Genomic DNA, 20,207 nt, shown 5'->3' with positions numbered 1-20,207 from the left:
CACTGGAATTCCTTGTAAGCGTATGGATATAATCCTATCACTCACAATGTTGTACTTCAAGATGGACCTAGAAATTTCTTTTTTTACTATGAAAGCAACCCCATTTTTCCTCACCTTTTCATCTCCAGAGTAATATATCATATGATCATCTGACTCAAAATGTCCCATGCCAGTCCATCTCATCTCTCCAATGCCTAGTATTCAGAATGGGTTTTATAATCAATAGAATTAATAAATGTATAAATAAGAGCCTTACTTAGTCCTTCACTCTATGGTTCACAAAAGTATGTCATGAAAAAAGTTGAAATAAAAATTAAGCACAAATTATTTAACAGAGATCTGGTGGCCTTGTGGCAAAAAGCTGTGCTGCAGTCCCAAAGGCACATGGTTTGAGGCCACCAGTTGTTTTGCAGGAGAAGGTTGGACAATCTCCTCCCATGCAATTAATTGCCAGGGATGACCCATCAGAAGGTCATCTATGGGTCTGTTCTGACTCTATAGCACACAATTATAACTTAATAAATGTTTGCTTTAAAAAAATTCTCCATAGCATAGCATTTTAATTTAGGAATCTATTTACATTCAATATTGTGCTGATAAATTTATTATGCAGCATCAAACTTTAAAAGTGGAGATATTTTCAATAATAAGTATTTCAAAGAGAGACTAGATCTCTTGAAGAAGTACATCATTCTTGGAAGGGTCAAGGATCAGCACAGGAGAGGAAGACACTGGATGAAAAGAAATGACACAATGACTGTGGCAGTGGGGGTAGGAGTGGTAGAAACTGTGAGATTGGATCAGGATCTGACAGAATTCAGAGGTATTTTTCATAGGGCCATCTAAAGCGCAACTACTGATCTCTCTCAATCTGGAACACATATGAATGAAAATAACTAAAGCAAATTTGACTTGAGAAAAATTGCCTTCCTACCACAGCTGATCTTTTCAAAAAGAATCACAATATTAAGTTTTACAAATTGTGTTAACAAAATAAAACAAAAAGGCAAAGTTCACTGGTCTGAAAGAGACTCATGAAACTCCCAAGACTATTAAGTTCATTGTTATTCTTTGAACTCAATGTTGTTGTTATGTGCCATCAAGTTGTCTGTGACTCATAGCTGTGTACAGCAGCTCCGAAGCTTGTCCTGTCCTAAGCTGGTCTCACTCGCTCCGACAAGCCTACCCCCATTGCCCTAGGTCCTGTATAAATTCATCTCATCCAGGGTCTTCTTCTCCTATACTGTCCCTCCATCCTATTGAGTATTACGTGTTTCTCAAAGGATTGGCCTCTCCTGGTCACGTGCCCAAAGTATGTGAGCAAGAGCTTCAAAATCCTAGCTTCCAAGGAGGAACTTGCTTTCACCCTCTCGAAGGGTGTTATTTTGTTTTCTTGGCAGTCCATGGTATGTTCAAGGCTCTTCTTCAGCACTACAACTCAAAGGCATGAATTATTTTGTCATTCTTAGTCATTGTCCAACTCTCAGATGTATAGCAAGTAGTTGCAAAAACCATTGCCTGGAACAGGTACACCTTCATCATTATACTGACTTCGTTGCTTCTCAATACTCTAGAGAGGTCCCTGACAGCAGATTTACCTAATATAGTTCATCATTTGAGTTCCTCATTACTGGTGCCAAGAGCATTGATTGTAGAGCTGAGCAAGTTGTAACTGTTAACGACAATCTCTTCTCCACCCAACATGGTGCTGCCAATTGGCCCTGTGGTAAGAATCTTTGTCTTAATGTTGAGTTTCAATCCATATTGAAGACTACAGTCCTTGACCTTCTACAGCAAGTGCTTTAGGTCTTCCTCAGTTTTACCAAGTAAGACTGTGTCATCTGCATAACATTGTCGACTAAACATATAACTTTCTTTTTACATCCAAAGTCTGACTAGAAAGTTGTATAAAGAAAGAATCTATATAAATCCACTGTTATAAAACTGGACTGACATTGAGGTTGTGGGGGGGGAACAAAAAAAAGAGGGTATAAATAATGTACCTTGCATTGAAACAGATGAGGGAAAGAACTGCTTAAAAGGAATAAATGATTAGGTATGATTTGCAAGACAACAATCTAGAATAAGAGCTGCATAGTAAAATGGACAGGGGTAGGAGTGTGGAACTGTACAACAATGAAAGAATTTTTCAAAAAAAAGTAAACTTTGGCAGGAAGGAATATGTGCAACAATGAATAAATGGAAATCCAAGTTCTCAGTAAGCTTTCATTAAAATATCAATTTAAAAAGGGGAGGGGATTTGTAGTGTTGAAGAGTACAGACAAAAAAAGTAAAAGAAAAGGCTTGCCTATTTATCCTCTCCATGATATATTTGTTAGAAAGTAAAAAATGCTGAAGAAGCCCAAGTTTGAATTGGGCAAGCTCATGGAGCATCCTGGTGAAGATGGTAGATCTGGAAAAGCTACTGGAGATGAGACAAGTGCTAAAGTTTGATGAGCTGATGGTTATGAACCACCAGTTCAAGAATCTGTTTAATATTCAGAATTTTAATAATAACAAATAAAAGTTAGTATTGGGGGGAAAGAATCTAACATTGAGATAAAAAATAGGGCAAGCTGGAAGCAGAGTTTGAGGACTTTAGTTTTATTGACCTTTAGTGCACAAATAAAAACATCTAACTGAAAATAAAAAAGAAAGATTCTAAAGGTGTGCTTGGTTAGATAATTACTAGAGGAAATTCACATGATCACAAGAGGTACAATAATGTCATATGTTCCAGATATTTTAAAGTTTAACTCTCTTTTTCCTGTGAATTACTATATATCCAGACATCACATAATTATAAGTCACTTACACTAATATACCATTTTATCATACAATGAAAGAAAGGGAAAATGACAACACAGATCGAACTTGAGATTTTATATGAATTACACATTCATATTGAATAAACTAATCATAATCATAAACTCTACACCTAAAGGAGAAGTCTACCTCATGTGAAAGAACTTTTTTATGCAGAAAGAAATGATAATTTATTTTGCATTTCTGCCTTTGATTTGAATTTTAAGATGATAGCATATGTTTCAAGAAAGAGATAACCAAAAATGTCTTATATTACATTACCTCTTTATTTCTGAATTATTCAACTTTACAATATATTCAGTACAGTGGAAAATAAAGTAAAATAAAATGGGAAGATGAATCAAACCCCATTACATACTTCTCAATCATCTCTCTCATCTTTATGTCTAACTTTCAGATGTGTTACTATAGTATGCATGTGTGTGTATGTATATGTATTTATGTGTATAGATATAAATATATAGACATCTATATGTACCTTGTTGTGTGTCATTGAGTCATAATGGACTTTTAGCTGACCTTCCAGTAGGTTTTCAGAGACAGTAAATGGTACTGAAGGGAACTGTCCATCCTTGTCAGCAAAGCAACTGGTGGATTTGAACTGCATTTGTTAGGGATTGCAATGCAGATTCTTAACATTAGGTCACTGTTGTTGCTGTTGTGTTCTTTCAAGTCAGAACTGACCCAAAGCTAACCCTCCAGTGGGTTCTCATAGGCAGTAAATCACACAGAATGTGACTGTCCATCCTTTTCCCTTTCAGTGTCTGGTGAATTAAAACTCCATGCCTTCAAGATTGCTTTTGAGTTCTGGTCCTAGAGAAGAGAACTGAACATACCACAGACTGCCATGAAAACGAACAGGTCTGTTCTGGAAAGGGTAAAATAATGCTCCTCCTTGGAGGCAAGGAATTTGAAGCTCCGTCTCATAGACTGTGGGTATGTTGCCAGGAGGAATCAGTCTTTGGAGAAGGTCATCAGGTTTGCAAGGCTAGAGGGACAGTGCAGGAGTGGAAGACCTCGGAAGAGATGGACTAATACAGTAACTGGGGTGAAGGGGTTAGGTGTGTCAAAGACGGGCTCAGGGTAGGGCAGAGTTCAGAGCTATTGTACATAGGATCTTGTGAGTAACAGAAGATTCGATGGTACATAACAACAAAAACAACATACAGCTCTTGTTATCTAAGAAACTACACTGCAATCCTGAGGTCAGACTGACTCTGAAAATCCATTGGAGGGTGAGCTATGGGTCAGTTCTTACTCAATGGTACACAACAACTATATGTGTATATGCTATATGGTGTATAATCCATAGTATAGATGCATTCCTATATTATATTAAGTTCCTGTGTATACTACTATAAGCATATTTCTGTAAATGAAGATGAAATAGATCTAAAAGAAAAATACCTGCTTACTGTATATTAATAATCTATATGTGCATTAATCTGTATGTGAAACAGATCATTAAGGAGACTGGGTTTTATTAGGAGGAATTTGACATAAGGATTGGAGGAAGACTCATCAACAACTTGATCTATGCAAATTATAAAATCTTGCTTGCTGAAACTAACGAGGACCTGAGGTATTTGCAGCAGAAATTCAAGACTACAATCTTCAATATGGATTGAAGGTCAACAAGAAAACAAAGATTTCTCACCACCACGTCAATTGGCACCATCATGATAAAAGATTACAAAAGAATGAAATTATTAACAATTTCAGCTTGCTTGGCTCCACAATAAACATTCATGGAACCCCAGAAGTCAGGAAATCAAAATATTAATTGCATCAGAAAAAAATCTCTTGTTAAAATGTCACTAGAGTGCTAAAGAGCAGCAATGTCAGTCTAGAGATTAAGGTGCACCTGATCCAAGCCACGGTCTTTGCAATTTCTTGCCATGCAATCAGAGAGCTGGTAATGACAAAGGATGATTTAAAAATCAAAGCCTTTGAGCTACTGTGCTGGAGAAGAGTACTGAATATACCATGGACTGCCAAGAGGAAAAGAGATCTGTCCTAGAGAGAGTGAAATCAACCTACTTCTTGGAGGCAAGAATTTTGAAACTTTTTCTCACATACTTTGGGCATGTGGCCAGGAATGACCAATCTTTGGAGAAGGACATCATTCTTGGAAAGGTGGAGTGAAAACAGAGGAGAGGAAGACCCTCAGATGAAAATGATTAATAGAGTAACTGGGGTAATAGAGGTAGATTTGTCTGAGTCGGTGAGATTGACTCATGATAGGACAAGGTTCAGAGCTATTGTACATAGGGTTGCTATGAGTAGCAGGTGACTCAATGGCACATAACAACAACAACAACATACACTCACATTTTAGTTGAAAACCACAATGATGTTTAACTATTAAAAGTAAAATTAGTATACTCATATTAATCATGTAATATTGTATAAAATTCAGTTGAACTACAAAGAAAAAATTTAATAAAAAATTAGTATATTTAAAATTCCCAATCTTTTCTTTTTAATTGTGTATACACATTAAATTACTTTCAATAATATATTCAATGGTACAGGAGAGGACAAGGTTTAGATCTGTGGTTCACAGGTTTGCTATGAGTCATAGTAGACCCAATGACCTCTAACAACAACATCTCTTTAATTACTGCTCTGGTAATATTTAAAATCATATATGATCAATTAATTCTAGTAATCAAGATATTTTTGATGATTACATTGTAAAACTTGTTAAAATGTGATATTAGTCTATGTATCTACTTTCATTGTTGTTCTGTGAACTCCTTTGAGTCAGCATCTCTCATACTCATGCTTCATATATGTGTCATGTCATGGCTTTCAGATAAAATCAAGCTGTCCTGATATGATGTATATTTCTCATGAGGATTAATAGTGGTTTCATTGTTAAAAATAATTCCTAAAATTGTATTTCTAAATTTTCCCAACATTTTTCTAATTTTCCTAAATATAAGAATCCCAGATTTAAAAAAAAATACTACAAATTTCTTTTAATCATAACAATATAGGAAAAATAAAATCTGTGGTATATATCATTATAGTGAAATATACCCACTGTTGTTGTTAAGTGCCATTGAGTCATAGGTGACTGATAGCAACCCTATGACAAAAGACCTGAACAATGGTATAACTTTCATCGTTTCTCCAAGTTCATAGAGTTTCTGGAGATATTTAAAAAGTGGATGCCACTCCTGCTTCCAAGCTTGTTATAATTGGGGAGCTCCATCAAACATTGTCTACCATGAGTATTATCGCATTTGATACATCAGTGTCACAGTGTTTAGCATTACAGCAACCAAGAGTTACCTCTGTACAGCAAATGTACAGACCAAAGCTATACCACTTAGAAGAATGCTTGATCAAAAATAATTAAAACCAGACCTGAGGGCTGCAGATTAAAATCACCCATCTTTGACTTGATAGCATAACTTTCTATCCAGTAGGCCTACAAACATTAATTCTCATTAGCTTAAATAAGTAATACATTATGAAGCTAAAGTATCTCTTTTATACAAAAAAAGCCTAATCCATTGCCATCAAATAAATTCCAACTAATAGTGAATCTGCAGAAAAGAGTTCAACTGCCCTACAGTGTCTAGACTGTCAATCTTTACAAATCAGACAGTCCTCTTTACAAGTCAGGCACCTTCCTTCTGATGACTGCTGGATTCCAACATTTCAATTAGCAACCGAAGGCTTAATCACTGTACCACCAGAGTTCATATTTTATTATATAAAGATTTCTACTACTTCAAATAATCTAAAAAATAAATCTATTCATTGCTATCTGGCATGAAGTCTGTGTAAATAGTAATGTGCTATTAGTATATATGAGATCAGGCTCTTTAATTTAAATTTGAATTGGAAATTAAGTTCTTTTGTTTTAGGTTAATAGGTGATTTATATAGAAAGCTAGACTTATCCTTTGAGGTTTATCTAAGTATAGCTTCTTAATCTGATTTTCTAGTGCACCATACTTTAATCCTTGATCTCAAATTAATTCTGTCTTATTCTTATTAATTATTTTAATCAGAATTCTTTTATTTTGTTTAACAGACAATGTTGATGGATATTTTCTGTATAAGATAGGATTCTTATTTATTAGTGTTGAAAATATTTATTAAATAATGAAGGAAAACTCACACGTCTGGGTTGCTACAATTGTTTTAGCTTCTTTGTTAATAATTGTTACATTTATACCTCTTCAGAATATTGTGTCACTAAAACAACTTAAAGGTGGCTATTTATGATTTAAGAAATTGTGTATTTTGTTAAGTATGTTAGATTCTGTCAATATTTTCCTGTTTACTTTGTGTGTAGTATATGAGTCTGAATTTTTATAAACTCTATACATATTTCAACTGTAACAAGATAACAGTAAAACATTGATTGCTTGTGAGGTTTTTCTGTCATACTACCTCAGCTACCAACTGTGAATTTGTAAACATGTGTTTAAAATTTCCATGTTGGATGACCTTGGCCAATGGACTTTTCTCCTTGATTGAGAAGTAATTAAAATTAATTTATAACAAATCAGTTAGCCCATCATATAAAATTTATTAAAGAAACTAATAGCACTAGAAGGATTTTAATTACATTTCTATTTGCACTTTTTAAGACCATCAGGAAAAGAGGTTTTCCTAACTCTGTTTAACTTCTCAGAAGGATATATATCTGTTGACTATGTAAATGGCATGTGACTTTGTGGATCACAACAAATTATGGCTAACACTGAGGAGAATTGGAATCTCAGGACACTTGTGCTCACGCACATCCTTTATGTGGATCAAGAAGCTATTGTCCAAGCACAGCAAGGGTACACTGTATGGTATAAAAACCAAGAAAGGCATGTATGAGGGATGTATTCTCTCTCCATATTTTTTCCAATCTATATGCTCTATAAATCATTAAAAAGTTTGTATTTTATGAACAAGAATATACAGCATCAAGATTGGAAGAAAATGACTTATCAACAACTTGTGTTATGCAGAATATACAACTTTGCTGGCCAAACCGGAGGAGAACTTGAAGTGTGTGCTGCAGTAGATCAAGCACTGTAGCCTTCAATATGGGTTGCAACTCAAAAGCAAGAAAATGAAACTCTTCACCACTGGGCATTGCAATAGTCAACATGATAGTTAACAACTTGCTCTGATCCACAATCAATATTATTTTACACCAGCAGTCAAGAAATCAAAAGGACTTCTTTAGAGTGCTAAAGAGTTAACAATGTCAGTGCCAACTCTAAGATGTGATCCTAGCCAAGGTCTTCTCACTAGATTAATATGAATTTGCAAGCTGGACATTGGCTAAGGATGACAGAATTAGACTTGAAACCTTTGAGTTGGTACTGAAGAAGAGCATTGCCCCTACTATGGACTGCCATGAAAACAAACAGTTCTCTTTTCTAGGTGATGAAACCAGTCTGCTCCTTTGAAGCAAGGATTTTGAACTTGTGTTACACATACTTTGGGTCTGTTGCCAGGAGGAACCAGTCTTTTGAGAAGGACATCATACTTGTAAGGGTAGTGTCAGCAGAAGAGAAGACCTTGAATTAGATGGACTGACACAGTGACTATGGCAATAAGGTCAGGAGAGTCAGAAACGGTGTTCTTGAACAAGGCAGGGCCAAGTTCAGAGCTGTTGTTCAGCTATAGTCGATCTAATGGTACATAACAACAGCAACATTCAACTTCTCAACCAATGGATTCTTCATGTTATCACCAACAACTCCTGAAGGTAGGTATTCCCATTTCAATTCAATGTGCCACTAATTTAGATTTTAGTTGCATAGGTTTTTTAAAAAATACAAATATGTATAAATTTTTCTACATATAACTTCAAACTAATGTGAAAGAATAAAAACAATGTAAGAATGTTTTGGTTGTTTATGTAAAAAACTAAACAATACTTTTAAATACTGGAGAAATATTTTCAGATTATAGAAACATTTCAAATCTGCATATATTTCTCTCTTTAAGGATAATGGTGTGTGTAATACCCAAAGCAAAGACACATGATTTGAATCTACTTGTTATTCCAGTGAGAACAATGGTCAATTATTCCTCATTAAAATTCATCATTTCAAAAACCAAATGGAGGATCATGATGAGTTGGAATTGACTATCTGGCAATGGGTTTGGTCTTTGTTTTTCTATAAAAAAAGGTAATAAAGTACAATATTAACAATTAATTTTAACAAATGTTCTAAGTAAATATTGCATTAATATAAAACCAAATAAAAAGACATGTTCAATAAGGTTTATAATATTCACAACCCATTTAAATGTATACTAATAAATCATTATAATTAAATAACATTTTGAAATAAAAACCAAAATATGTATTACCATATTACTGAAGTTCAAGGAGCATTTTGTAGAGCTATAGATAAGTATTTAGCTACTAACTAAAAGATTTGCAGTGTATCTGCCAATCATTCGTCTGGTGTATCCAAGTGACAAGGAACTGGAAATATGTCCCTGTGAGAATTGCTGGTTATGAAACTTTTTGTAGTAATTCTAATCTGTCATGGAGTCACCACTAGGAGTTGAAAATGACTCAATACTAAGCACTAGGTAGTGGAGACAGTGTATTTTTTTTGAAAATAAAAATTGATCTGGGGCATAGCGAGGAAAATGTGAAATAATGAATGAATGAAATACCAACTTTCCTATATAAATCACACACACACACACATATATTCTTTACAGTATGTTACAAGGTTCTTCCCTTCGTGTAGTTGACAATATTCTAATGAGATGGCTTCCATTTATCCTATTATAGAAAATATTTTAACTTATTTGTTGTTGTTTTTATGTGCCACTAATTCACTTGCGACTCATAGTGACCCTATGTACAACAGCTCTAAACCCTGCTCTATCCTGTGCCAATCGCATTGCTTCTGACACACCCATCCCGATTACCCCAGTCATTGAATCTATCTACCTCAAATAACTCATTTACAAAACTAAAAATCATTTTCTATATCTGCCTATTGCTTGTTTATAATTGGGGAAATAAATGTCACTTTCATTTGTCCATATCTTTAGAACCTCTGGTTCAAAAGATTCACCTCCTGGTATGGCTCTCCCACATTCTAGTAATAGTATAATAATCTGGTTCTTTGTTTCCTTAACTTGAATCCTCAGCTTAGAATTCTCTTCTTTTCTACATTTCCTAATGCATTCTTATTTATATAAAAATAAATTCAAGCACTGGCATTTCTACAAACTTTGCCAGGTTCCTTCTGGTAAAAGTTGGCCTTTCAACTCTTATTTCCATATTCATTTCAAGTAACTTGATGATAGAGAAAGTCATTTCCAAAAGACTTGTTATTTTTATGTGCCATTGAGTTGATGACAACTCATAGTGACTCCATCTATGAACAAGTTTCATGAACATTTCCCTATCCTGAGGAAATCTTACTGTCTCAGACACTCCTGACCCCATTGCCAAACTTGCTGTGTCAGTCCATCTCATCTACACTATCCTCTTCCGTGCTGACTCTCTACCCTTCCAAGTTGATGTCCCTCTCTGAGGATTGAACCTTCCAGTCAACATCCCCAAAATACAAAGCTTAAACATTTTTTATGCCAATGAGCAACCAGATTTAACCCTCTCTTGGAGAGAATTATTTGTTCTCTTAGCAGTCCATGCTTTGTTCAATACTCTTGTCCAGCACTACAACTCAAAAGCATTATTCTTCTTCTGCCATCCTTATTCATTGTCCAGCTCTCAGATGCACAGCAAGCAATTGTTGAAGACACTGACCTGGATCCCGTGCACTTTAGTCTCTAAAGTGACACTGTTGCTTTACTTATTATTACTTTATTACTTCTGTAATACAAACTATGCATACAATAATAAAATGCTTATCACTATAAATTATAAAGTATTTATGTTAAACAATAAATGGATGATATATGACAAACTGAAATTAAAAAACTCCTTTTTCTTTTCACACTCAATGTCATTTTGATTCAATACAGAACACTATAGCAATGTAATAATGTCTTATTCTATAAAAACTAATTAGTAATAAAAGAAAATAATTACTCTCATGATACATTTTGTTACTATGATATAGTAAGACCTGATAATTTGATGAGTTCACCAAACATATATCACTAATTGAACTAATTTGCCTATTTTTAAGAGATTGTTCAATATAAGCTACACTATGGGAAACCCAAGGCAGGAGTAAAGAAAGCAGTTAACTGTTAGTCACTGAAACTATCTAAGTGTTTATATCTGCTAAAAGCATTTTCATATACTATGTACTCAAAAATAACATAAAGTGACTTTCTCCTGTCCTACCTAAATCAAAGACAAAGGTCTTTTACTCTCTCTCTCTCTTGACTGTGTCATCCTTTATTGGACAGAGTTCTCATTCTAGGTGACAAAGTTTTGCTCTTCAAGAAGGGAAGGGTGCCAGGGCAAAGGATCCCGGCCAGGAATGATGACGGCGCCTCTTAGTGGTACTTCTGTAACTGTTCATGTTTGAGCTCCTTGTCAGAAAGGCAGTAGCTGACCACCACGTAAACTGTCAGGACCATGGACAGCCCGGAGATTACCCCCTTCTTCACACTGACATACTCCTTTTTGTACAAGTAGTAGTCTCCCTGGAATGCTCCTCTGATGCCGCTCAGGGTGAACTCCAGCATCAGTTTCCAGCTGGGCAGCTCCTCCGGTTTTATATCCACAAGCTTCCTCTCCTTCAGTGGTACCATAGAGGCCATCTTGTAGTTCTGGGAGTTCAGTTTCCTCTTAAAATAACATGCAACTTCAGAATTAGTTGCCCTCATATGAATAGTAGGTAGAATTTATCATCCTACTTAATACTTTTAATCAAGTCCTTAGTCGAGGACAAAACAAAACTGAGCAAAATAAAAAAGTTAAGAGTCAGCAGCAGATATGGAGCAAATATTCAAAGTTTTACAGCTAATCATGCAACAATATCAAAGCTATTCCACTTTTTTGTTTTATGCCATTATTATATTAATTTACTCCACTTTGCTTTCAAAACTACAAAAGAGAATTACTCATACATAATAATATAATTATTCACACATAATAAAAATCACACCACGTAAAACTGTATAGTGGTAACCATCTTTCATCTCAAAAAGTCTAATGAGCAAGACTGGAATTAAGTACATTTTCATACAAATAAATCAGTATTTAAATATGACAGACATGAAAATGTTCAGAATTCACAGAACTGTGAGAGGTTAAGTGAAATATATAATTGTCATTTACTGTTGAGTCAGAACAAACCCACAGCTGATCTTCCAGTGGATTTTCATAGGCAGTAAGTCACACAGGAGGGGATTTCTTGTTTTTTTTCCTTCAGAGTAGCTGGTGAATTCTGCCAGCAGCACAATTCTTACCATTGAGCCCAAAACATACTTTGGATATGTTGCCAAGAGAAACTACTCCTTGGGAAAGGATGTAAGACAAGTAAGGGATGAGTGTAAGCACAGCAGAGGAAGGCCTAGAGGAGATGTACTGAATCAGTGACCATTATGATAGTCGGGGTCTGCTGTGTCACCAATAGTAAGATTGGTTCAGGAGAGAGCAAGGTTTGGATATGTTGTTCATAAGTCACAGTCAGCTCCATCACGCATAACAACCATAATGACTCAGAAGTGACATCATAGACACAAGAATAGCAACTTATGCATGATATTGCGGCATGCATGAATGAAAATGAAATGGTAACATGCTAGGTAGTACAATGAATAAAAAAAATAGTTGTTATTTTGTTTAGCCGGTGACAATGTAATACAAATAATGAATAAGCAAATCTAAAGCAAATAGCTATAATTAGTCAATGAAGATTATCTATTCTCATTTTCTGTGTGCCTAACGATACAGCATCAATGGGATAAAATATTGTATTATAATCTTAGAGTATAATAACTTCACATGTTAGAGAGATTTAAGCAGAGAATGGCACAATTAACTCTGAAATTTCTTTCCTTTGTCCATTTATATCAAAACTTTTTGTAGTGATTACATGTGCTCTTTTTGACATAATTAAAGTTCCAGGCTCTGTAATAAATTCAAAGCAGTATGATAACCAAAAAGAAAGTGATCTTCCCCGCCAGCAGCAAACTGCAATAGGGTGTTATCTATCTAGCCTAAACTGTTCACACCCACTGGGAAATAGCAACCTCACCATTATGGAGTTGGCATTATTTTTCAAGACGATCTGCTCCATGTATTGGTACCCAACACACTACCAATAATTCTCTAGATAAATTGAAGGGACTGAAAGATTTATGAACTCATGAATTCTTTTCTTGTAGGGAACCTCAGCTGAATTCACCATAGAAATTCTTCTGCCTATGTGAGAATCCTTTGGCAAAATGGAAAATTTGTAGGAAGACTAATGGGACATTAAAATCTACTCCAATTTACTATAAATTCTCCTGTGAATGTTCATGTGAAAGACTAGCCTAGAAGGATATTATATCTTACTAAGTCACCTCTATTTTAAAAGAAATGTATTAGGCTTAGCCAGCTACTATACATTTTCTTTACCAAGATGACACTCATTTTTAAAGCAAAATATAAGGTTTTTCTAAAAACTTTTATTAGTTTACATACAATAATTTGTTTACATTGGGTTTCATTCATGTATATTGGTTTTATTTCCTGCCTTGTCCCTCTACCTATCAAAGCCAAAAGATAATTTTAAATAAAGATCTTACATAGTTAATATTAATTCAATTACTAAAAACTATTGTATAGAAATCCATAACTATGTATTAGTTTTCACATTTACATCACAAAAATAAATATTAAAAAACAACCAGTAAAAAAAAATTAAAAATGTATATTTTTAAATGGTTCATTAGCCTATCACACTGCTGACCCTCCATTGGGTTTTCAAGGTTGTAAATCAACAGAAGGAGGCTGCCTGCCTTTTTCCAGAGCTGACAGTGAATTGAAACCAACAAATAGGCAGTTAAGAATGTTATTTCCAATAAATTAGATCTACACAATATAATATTTTTGTCTTAGAACATATATTCAAGAAAACTTTCCTTTGGATTAAAAGAGCATTGTAAGGTTGCACAGAGGAATGTATACTTGGGGCGGTGGGAGGGGTGCGGGGGGATTGTGTACCAGGGCAGGAGTATTTCTTTTACTTTTGAAAGAGAGGAGTGAACTGGGGGCAGGGTGGGGGGGAGGGATTGGCGGGGAGAGAAGTGCAGCAATGAATGAATGGAAATCCAAAATCTTTGTAAATGCTCATTAAAATTATTTAAAAAAAGAGCATTGTAGGCAAATTTACTAAATTATTTCCTTTAAAAGATGACATCTCGTTGTTGCTGTTGTTGTTGTTGTTCTTAGTATGTACCATTGGGTCTCCTGCAACTCCATAGCAACCTCATCCATGTTCAGCAGCTCTGAAGCCTGCCCTGTACTGAGCCAGCCCCACTGACTCCAACACACCTACCCCCCCTGACTGTCCTGGTCACAATATCAATCCACCTCATCCGAGGTCTTTCTCTCCTTCACTGTCCCACCACCCTTCCAAGCAAGATATTCTCCAAGGATTGGTCTCTCCTGGCCAAGTGCCCAAGTATATAAGACAAAACTTCAAAATCCTATACTCCAAGGAGAAACCTGGGTTCAGGATATGCTCATGACTCTTCTCCAGCACCACAACTCAAAGGCATCAATTCTTCTTCTGTCAACCTTAGCAAGAAATTGAAAGACCATGGACTGGATCAGGTGACTTATCAAAGAAAAAAATAGAGCACTTAAAATTGACTGTGTAGGTAACGTGGTATTTCAGCTACTAATAATTGACTATGTAAGTACTATGATATTTTTTTCTTCATTTTCATCTTCCCAGAGTATCTACTGGTGAATGTATATATTCATAAATTGAAGTATCTAATATCATGAGTTTCATCAAAGAAAAGTAGTGAATTTATTAAATGACTTCCATTTTGAACATTGTGGTCTTATGTAAGATTTTTTTTTCAGTGCTCAGAAGAATTATCATTTCCAAATATCACTCCTTAAGTGTGATAAGCTCAAGTCTCTTCTAACTTTAAAGTTAGTTCATGTCTGTAACACTTGTGCTCATGTTCCTTCTTCTAACTAGTTATATTAATTTAAAATTATAATGTAGATTGTGCATTATAGTTAATATATCAAGACTAATAGCAATATTGAGACTAAGAGAGAAGAGAGAGTCTGTGGTATTTCTTTGAGCTATGAGTCGCAAACAACTTGACGGCACATAACAACAACAACAACAACAACAACATCCCAATTCCCTTAGGATGTGTGCTCATTTAGATGTCTACAGATTCAGCTCATTAGAAAAGTGTAAAAACTCTTCTTTAGTCATATTATAAGACTATTGTGCATAACTTATAATAAATATTATCTATGAACCATCCTCTAATTAGAAATTATTGTATTTAGGTCCCCCCAAATTTCAAGTTTGGAAAACAAAATTCCAAGGAAAAAATAGTTTAGTGTTGTTTATTTAAGAGGGTCATATAGGAGTGGCATGTACTTTCTAAACAACATGCCTTTGGAAACTCTATGAACTTTGATAAACATTGATAGTTATAGAAAAGCTTCAGGTCTTTTGTTCATAGGGTCGCTGTGAGTCATGCTCAACTTGAAGGCAATCAACAACTACAACAACTTACACTCGCAGACTGTTCATCATTGATACTGTTTTAACTTTGAAAAGTTCTGAAATACTAAAGTTTTTCCACATGGTTCATATTTTATTATGTTTTATACTCTTTCATTTATATTATATTTCATTCCATATGATGAACTTTTTATATTGAATTTTATAAAAATTAATCTCTATTGATATATGTCCACTACTACACAGTCTTCTCAGATTTCCACTGGAGCTTTCCTTCATGGCCTCCCTTCACCCAACAAACTGTCATTCTACAACTGCAAATATTATCAAAGGTTAATTTAGTTAGGTGCAGTGGCTCTAAAATACCATAAAATGTGGAAATTATTTGAATGATCTGATAATGTAGCTTCACAGTCAATACTGAATTTATTGGGAGTGTTCTTTTTTCAGGATATCATACTATTATGTTTCATGGCCTCATCCATCATTTCATTTACATTGTCAACACAGAATATTTAATAGTCAATTTCCATTCTTTTTCTTTTGAAAATACTTGAAGAATCAAAAGTTCACATTAGGATGCTTCAGGGACGCTCTAAGAAATCCTTCCATCTCATTAGGCTGGATGCCCAGAAGTATATACAGAGAACTCATACAATGAATTTCAGGTCAAAACACAGAAAAAGAATATTTTTATGCAGTGACAATATGCCTAGAGTTAGATTAAAAAATAAATAAACACTCATATTTACTTCAACGTATTATTTTCCTGCCATTTCTTGGGACATGGCCAAGGACTCGTCTTTCCCATTTAATTACAGATAATCAGAACAAGAAGGAATATACAGAACACAAGCTTGATATAAAGCTTCATATAAGAAAGAGAAACACTAGAGTTTATGTAGCCAGTCAAAATGGAAATGAGTTAGCAGCAATAGACTTCAATTAAATAGATATAAAAAATGAATACATAGAAGAAATACTCGATGACATTTGTCTTAATTGTGAACCACAAGTACATTTTAAGTTTCAGGATATTGACAGCGATTGACAACAGAGTCAATTTCAAGCATAATGAATACGCAGTAGGACTATAATATTAAAATGGATATTTCAGGCAATTTGATCCAAGTCTGGATCAATGATTCTGATTCTTGAAAAAAGGTAATCAGCATAGATAATAACTGAAGCTAAAATGTAAGATTAATTCAATGATATTTGAATCTTTAGAAGAGTAGAAACCTCATCCTATCACAGAAGTGCAACTGAAACCTAATTACAATTAACTTTTCCTAGAACAAAGAATATAAGAAACAGCCCTGGCGTACAACTGTCCCAATTTTGAACTATACAGTGTTTCCTTGTTCTGTTCTGATGACTGCCTCCTGGACCAAGTATAGGTTTCACATTAGTATAATCGAGTGTTTTGGGAGTCCCATTCTTCTGAGAGTTAGCTACAGTTTATTATGTTCCATGGAGTCAAATACCTTTGCGTAATCAATAGAACAAAATAGACTTTCTTCTGGTACTACTTGCTTTCAACCAAGATCTATCTAACATTAGCTACAATATCCCTAGTACCACAACCCCATCTAAACCCAGCCTGCCCTTTTGGTAGTCCTCTGTTGATGTGCCATTCCAGTTGTTTTTGGATAATCTTCAGCAAAATCTTGCTTGCATGTGATATTAATGATATTGTTCGATAATTTTCACACTCTATGGGATTGCCTTTCTTTGGAATGGGAACAAATATAAAGCTCTTCCAGTCAGTTGGCCAAGTGGTTGTTCTCCAGATTTCTTGGCACAACATGGTGAGCATATCTAGGACAGCATCTGTTAGTTGAAATATGTCAATTAATATACCATAAATTCCTGGGGCTTTACTCTTAGCCAATTCATTCAAAGCAATCTAAACTTCTTCCTTCATCACCATGGGTTCTTGCTTGTATGTTGTTTCATTAAATTCATCTTTGTCTGCCAATGGTTCAAAATTGGGAAAGGTATACGCCAGGGCTGTATACCTTTTCAATCTTTATGCATAACAGGTCATCTGAGAGTCTGGGCTCTACGAGGAGAAATGTGCCATCAGAATTCGAGGAAGAATCATCAACAATCTGTGGTATGCAGATGACATAACCTTGCTGGCTGAAACTGAGGAGGACCTGAAACACTTGCTATGGAAGGTCAGGGACTGCAGTCTTCAGCATGGATTGAGACTCAATATCAAGAAAACAAAGATTCTCACCACTGGGCTGATTGGCAGCATCATAATGGATGGTGAAGAGATTGAGATTGTTCACAGTTTTGGTTTGCTTGGATCCACAGTCAACACTCTTGGCACAAGCAGCAAGGAAATTAAAATACCTACTGCAAAGGGAAAGTCTGTGGTTAGAGACCTTTCTAAAGTGCTGAAGTCCAAAGATGTCAGTCTGGAGACTAAGATGCACCTGATACATGCCATGGTCTTTACAATCACTTGCTATGCATCAGAGAGCTGGACAATGACTAGGGATGATAGAGGGAGAATTGATGCCTTTGAGCTGTGGTGTTGGAGAAGAGTGTTGAATATGCATACCATGGACTGCTAGAAGAACAAACAGGTTTGTCCTGGAGAGGGTGAAGCTGGGCTGCTCCTTGGAGGCAAGGATACTGAAGCTTTGTCTGACATACTTTGCACATGTTGCAAGGAGGTACCAGTCCTTGGAGAGGGATGTCATTCTTGGGAGGGTGGAGGGACACCGCAGGAGAGGAAGACCCTCAATGAGATGGATTAATTCAGTGACTGGGGTTATGAGGGTAGCTGTGTTGAAGATAATGAGATTGGCACAGAATAGAGCACAGTTTAGGGCTGTTGTACATATGGTCACTATGAGCTGCAGGCGACTCGATGGTACATAATAACAACAACAGACCAAAGGAATAAATTTCCCAAGTAAGAGTTGGATGACATTCTTTAAACTAACAAATCTTTTCCCTTACAAATTCTGCACCTCTTCCAAGTTTCACCTCAAATCTCATCTATTGCTCAAATAACATTTTAATATTTCTATATAACTTTTAGAATATAATGATATGCTGGATTGAATTATAATATATTGCCTTATATATTTGACATGTTGTGAACTGATAATTAACTCTTAAGTGTGAATCTTATTGCTGTAATCAAATTGTCTTCTAAAGGATATTGTCTTTATAACTTTCCCTTACCACCTAGTAGGTATATATTTAGCAAGTATTCAACTAATGTTTGCAGTATAAAAGATGTAAATAAACATAGAACACTTCTGATTTTCAAGATTACAAAGAAATTTTCTGAAAGCTTTTGTGTTCTCAAAATGACAACTCAACTCCCACTTCACATACATAGCAAATAAAAGTACTTTATCGAACATATAAATCAACATTTTCAATAGCAAGTAAACTATTGATTTATTTTCATAATATTTGTCATTGTTATGTTCCATTAAAATATATTCATTTTTGTGTAAAATTTAATATCTTTCATATTCCTATTTCTTCCAGTAGTCTTTAAAACCTAAATAATAGAGACAAATATTCACTATTATGTATCATTGAGTAGAAACCGACCCATAGCTGCCACTCCAATGAATTTTCAGAGGCAGTAAATTGCACAGGAGGAAATTGCTCATCTTTCTCCCCTGAAGCCACTGGTGAATTAGAACCAAAAACCTTCAGGATGGTAGTGCAACTCCTTGCCACTAGGCCACAGAATGATAAATTTAGGTATATGTCCTTTACTCACTCACTGCAGTTAAGTTGGTATGAATTCATAGTTGACCCTCCAGTGGGTTTCTGAGTCTGTGAATTGCATAGGAGGAGACTGTCCATCTTTTTCCCTCAAAGCCATTGATGGATTCAAACTGCGAGAGATTCGTCGCCTTTGGGTTAGCAGCATAACTCTCTAGAGACTGTGCCACCAGAGTTCCCCTAAATGCAGATACAGAAATAAACATAAATATACAATATTATAGATGTAAGATGTAGGGAGCTCTGGTGGCCTAGTGGCAAAAACCTGTGCTGCAATCCCGAAGGCACATGGTTCAAGGCCACAAGTTGCTCTGTGGGAGAAAGATGGATAATCTTCTCTCATGCAATTAAGTGCCTCTGAAAACTTGCTCGAGGGTCAGCTATGGGTTGGTTCTGATGCTATGGTACACAACAACAAACAACAACATATTATAGTTGTAGTAAAGATCACTGAGTTGCACAAGTGGTTAATTTTTGACTCCTTACCTAAAGATTCATAATCTGAACCCTCTTTGGGTTCAAAAAGGGTGGCAGTATGCTTCTGTAAGGACTATGACCTCTTGGAGCAATCCTACTTTATTGCCAAGTAGCCTTGCCATGATTCAGATCAACCCAGAGGAAAAGGGCTTGTTCTGTGGTGTTCTGGCTGTAAAAGATATGGCTAAAATGTATCTATTTTTAATTTAGTATAGGTTAACACTTTTCTTGTGTTTTCCTTATTAACTACATTTTCTATTTTCTCAAAGTGTGGACAATTTTTCATTCCATTAATTTGTCAGTTCTTAATATGCTCCCTCACAATTAGTATGTCCTCAAAGTGAAGTTGAAACCTTATGAAAAAGTAATCTAGTGGAAAAGGTCATATTTGACTACAAAAGATGACTAAGTGGAAAATAAAACTCCCTTTGGATATTAATCTAACATGTATATCATTATTAATAGAATTGTATTTACTGTTATACATCTGATATAAATTGGAAATTAT

The 20,207-nt window shown here is 35.2% G+C and overlaps 2 protein-coding genes across 4 annotated transcripts in view; both read right to left on the bottom strand.

Annotated features, from left to right (window-relative positions):
• Window positions 1–20,207, bottom strand: part of NEGR1 (neuronal growth regulator 1) — a 1,417,016-nt gene that overhangs the window by 1,352,043 nt on the left and 44,766 nt on the right. The window lies entirely within an intron of this gene.
• Window positions 11,295–11,561, bottom strand: LOC102875728 (ATP synthase subunit f, mitochondrial-like). Of its 2 annotated transcripts, XM_006896775.1 has the most exons (2): window positions 11,441–11,561; window positions 11,295–11,323 (listed from the first exon to the last, which is right to left on the bottom strand). In XM_006896775.1, exons 1-2 carry the CDS (start codon window positions 11,559–11,561, stop codon window positions 11,295–11,297), a joined length of 150 nt encoding a protein of 49 aa, XP_006896837.1. The 2 variants fall into 2 exon arrangements, with proteins under 2 accessions (XP_006896837.1, XP_006896836.1); XM_006896774.1 differs by having other exon boundaries at window positions 11,295–11,561.

The sequence above is a fragment of the Elephantulus edwardii genome, unplaced genomic scaffold (assembly GCF_000299155.1).
Source record: "Elephantulus edwardii isolate Elephantulus edwardi_28Jun2011 unplaced genomic scaffold, EleEdw1.0 scaffold00190, whole genome shotgun sequence".
In the NCBI taxonomy this organism is placed as follows: domain Eukaryota; kingdom Metazoa; phylum Chordata; class Mammalia; order Macroscelidea; family Macroscelididae; genus Elephantulus; species Elephantulus edwardii.
This window is presented reverse-complemented; position numbering and strand designations above follow the sequence as displayed.

Coding starts and splice junctions, on each gene's coding strand:
- LOC102875728 (XM_006896774.1), bottom strand. CDS start 11,561: ATGGCCTCTATGGTACCACTGAAGGAGAGGAAGCTTGTGGATATAAAA.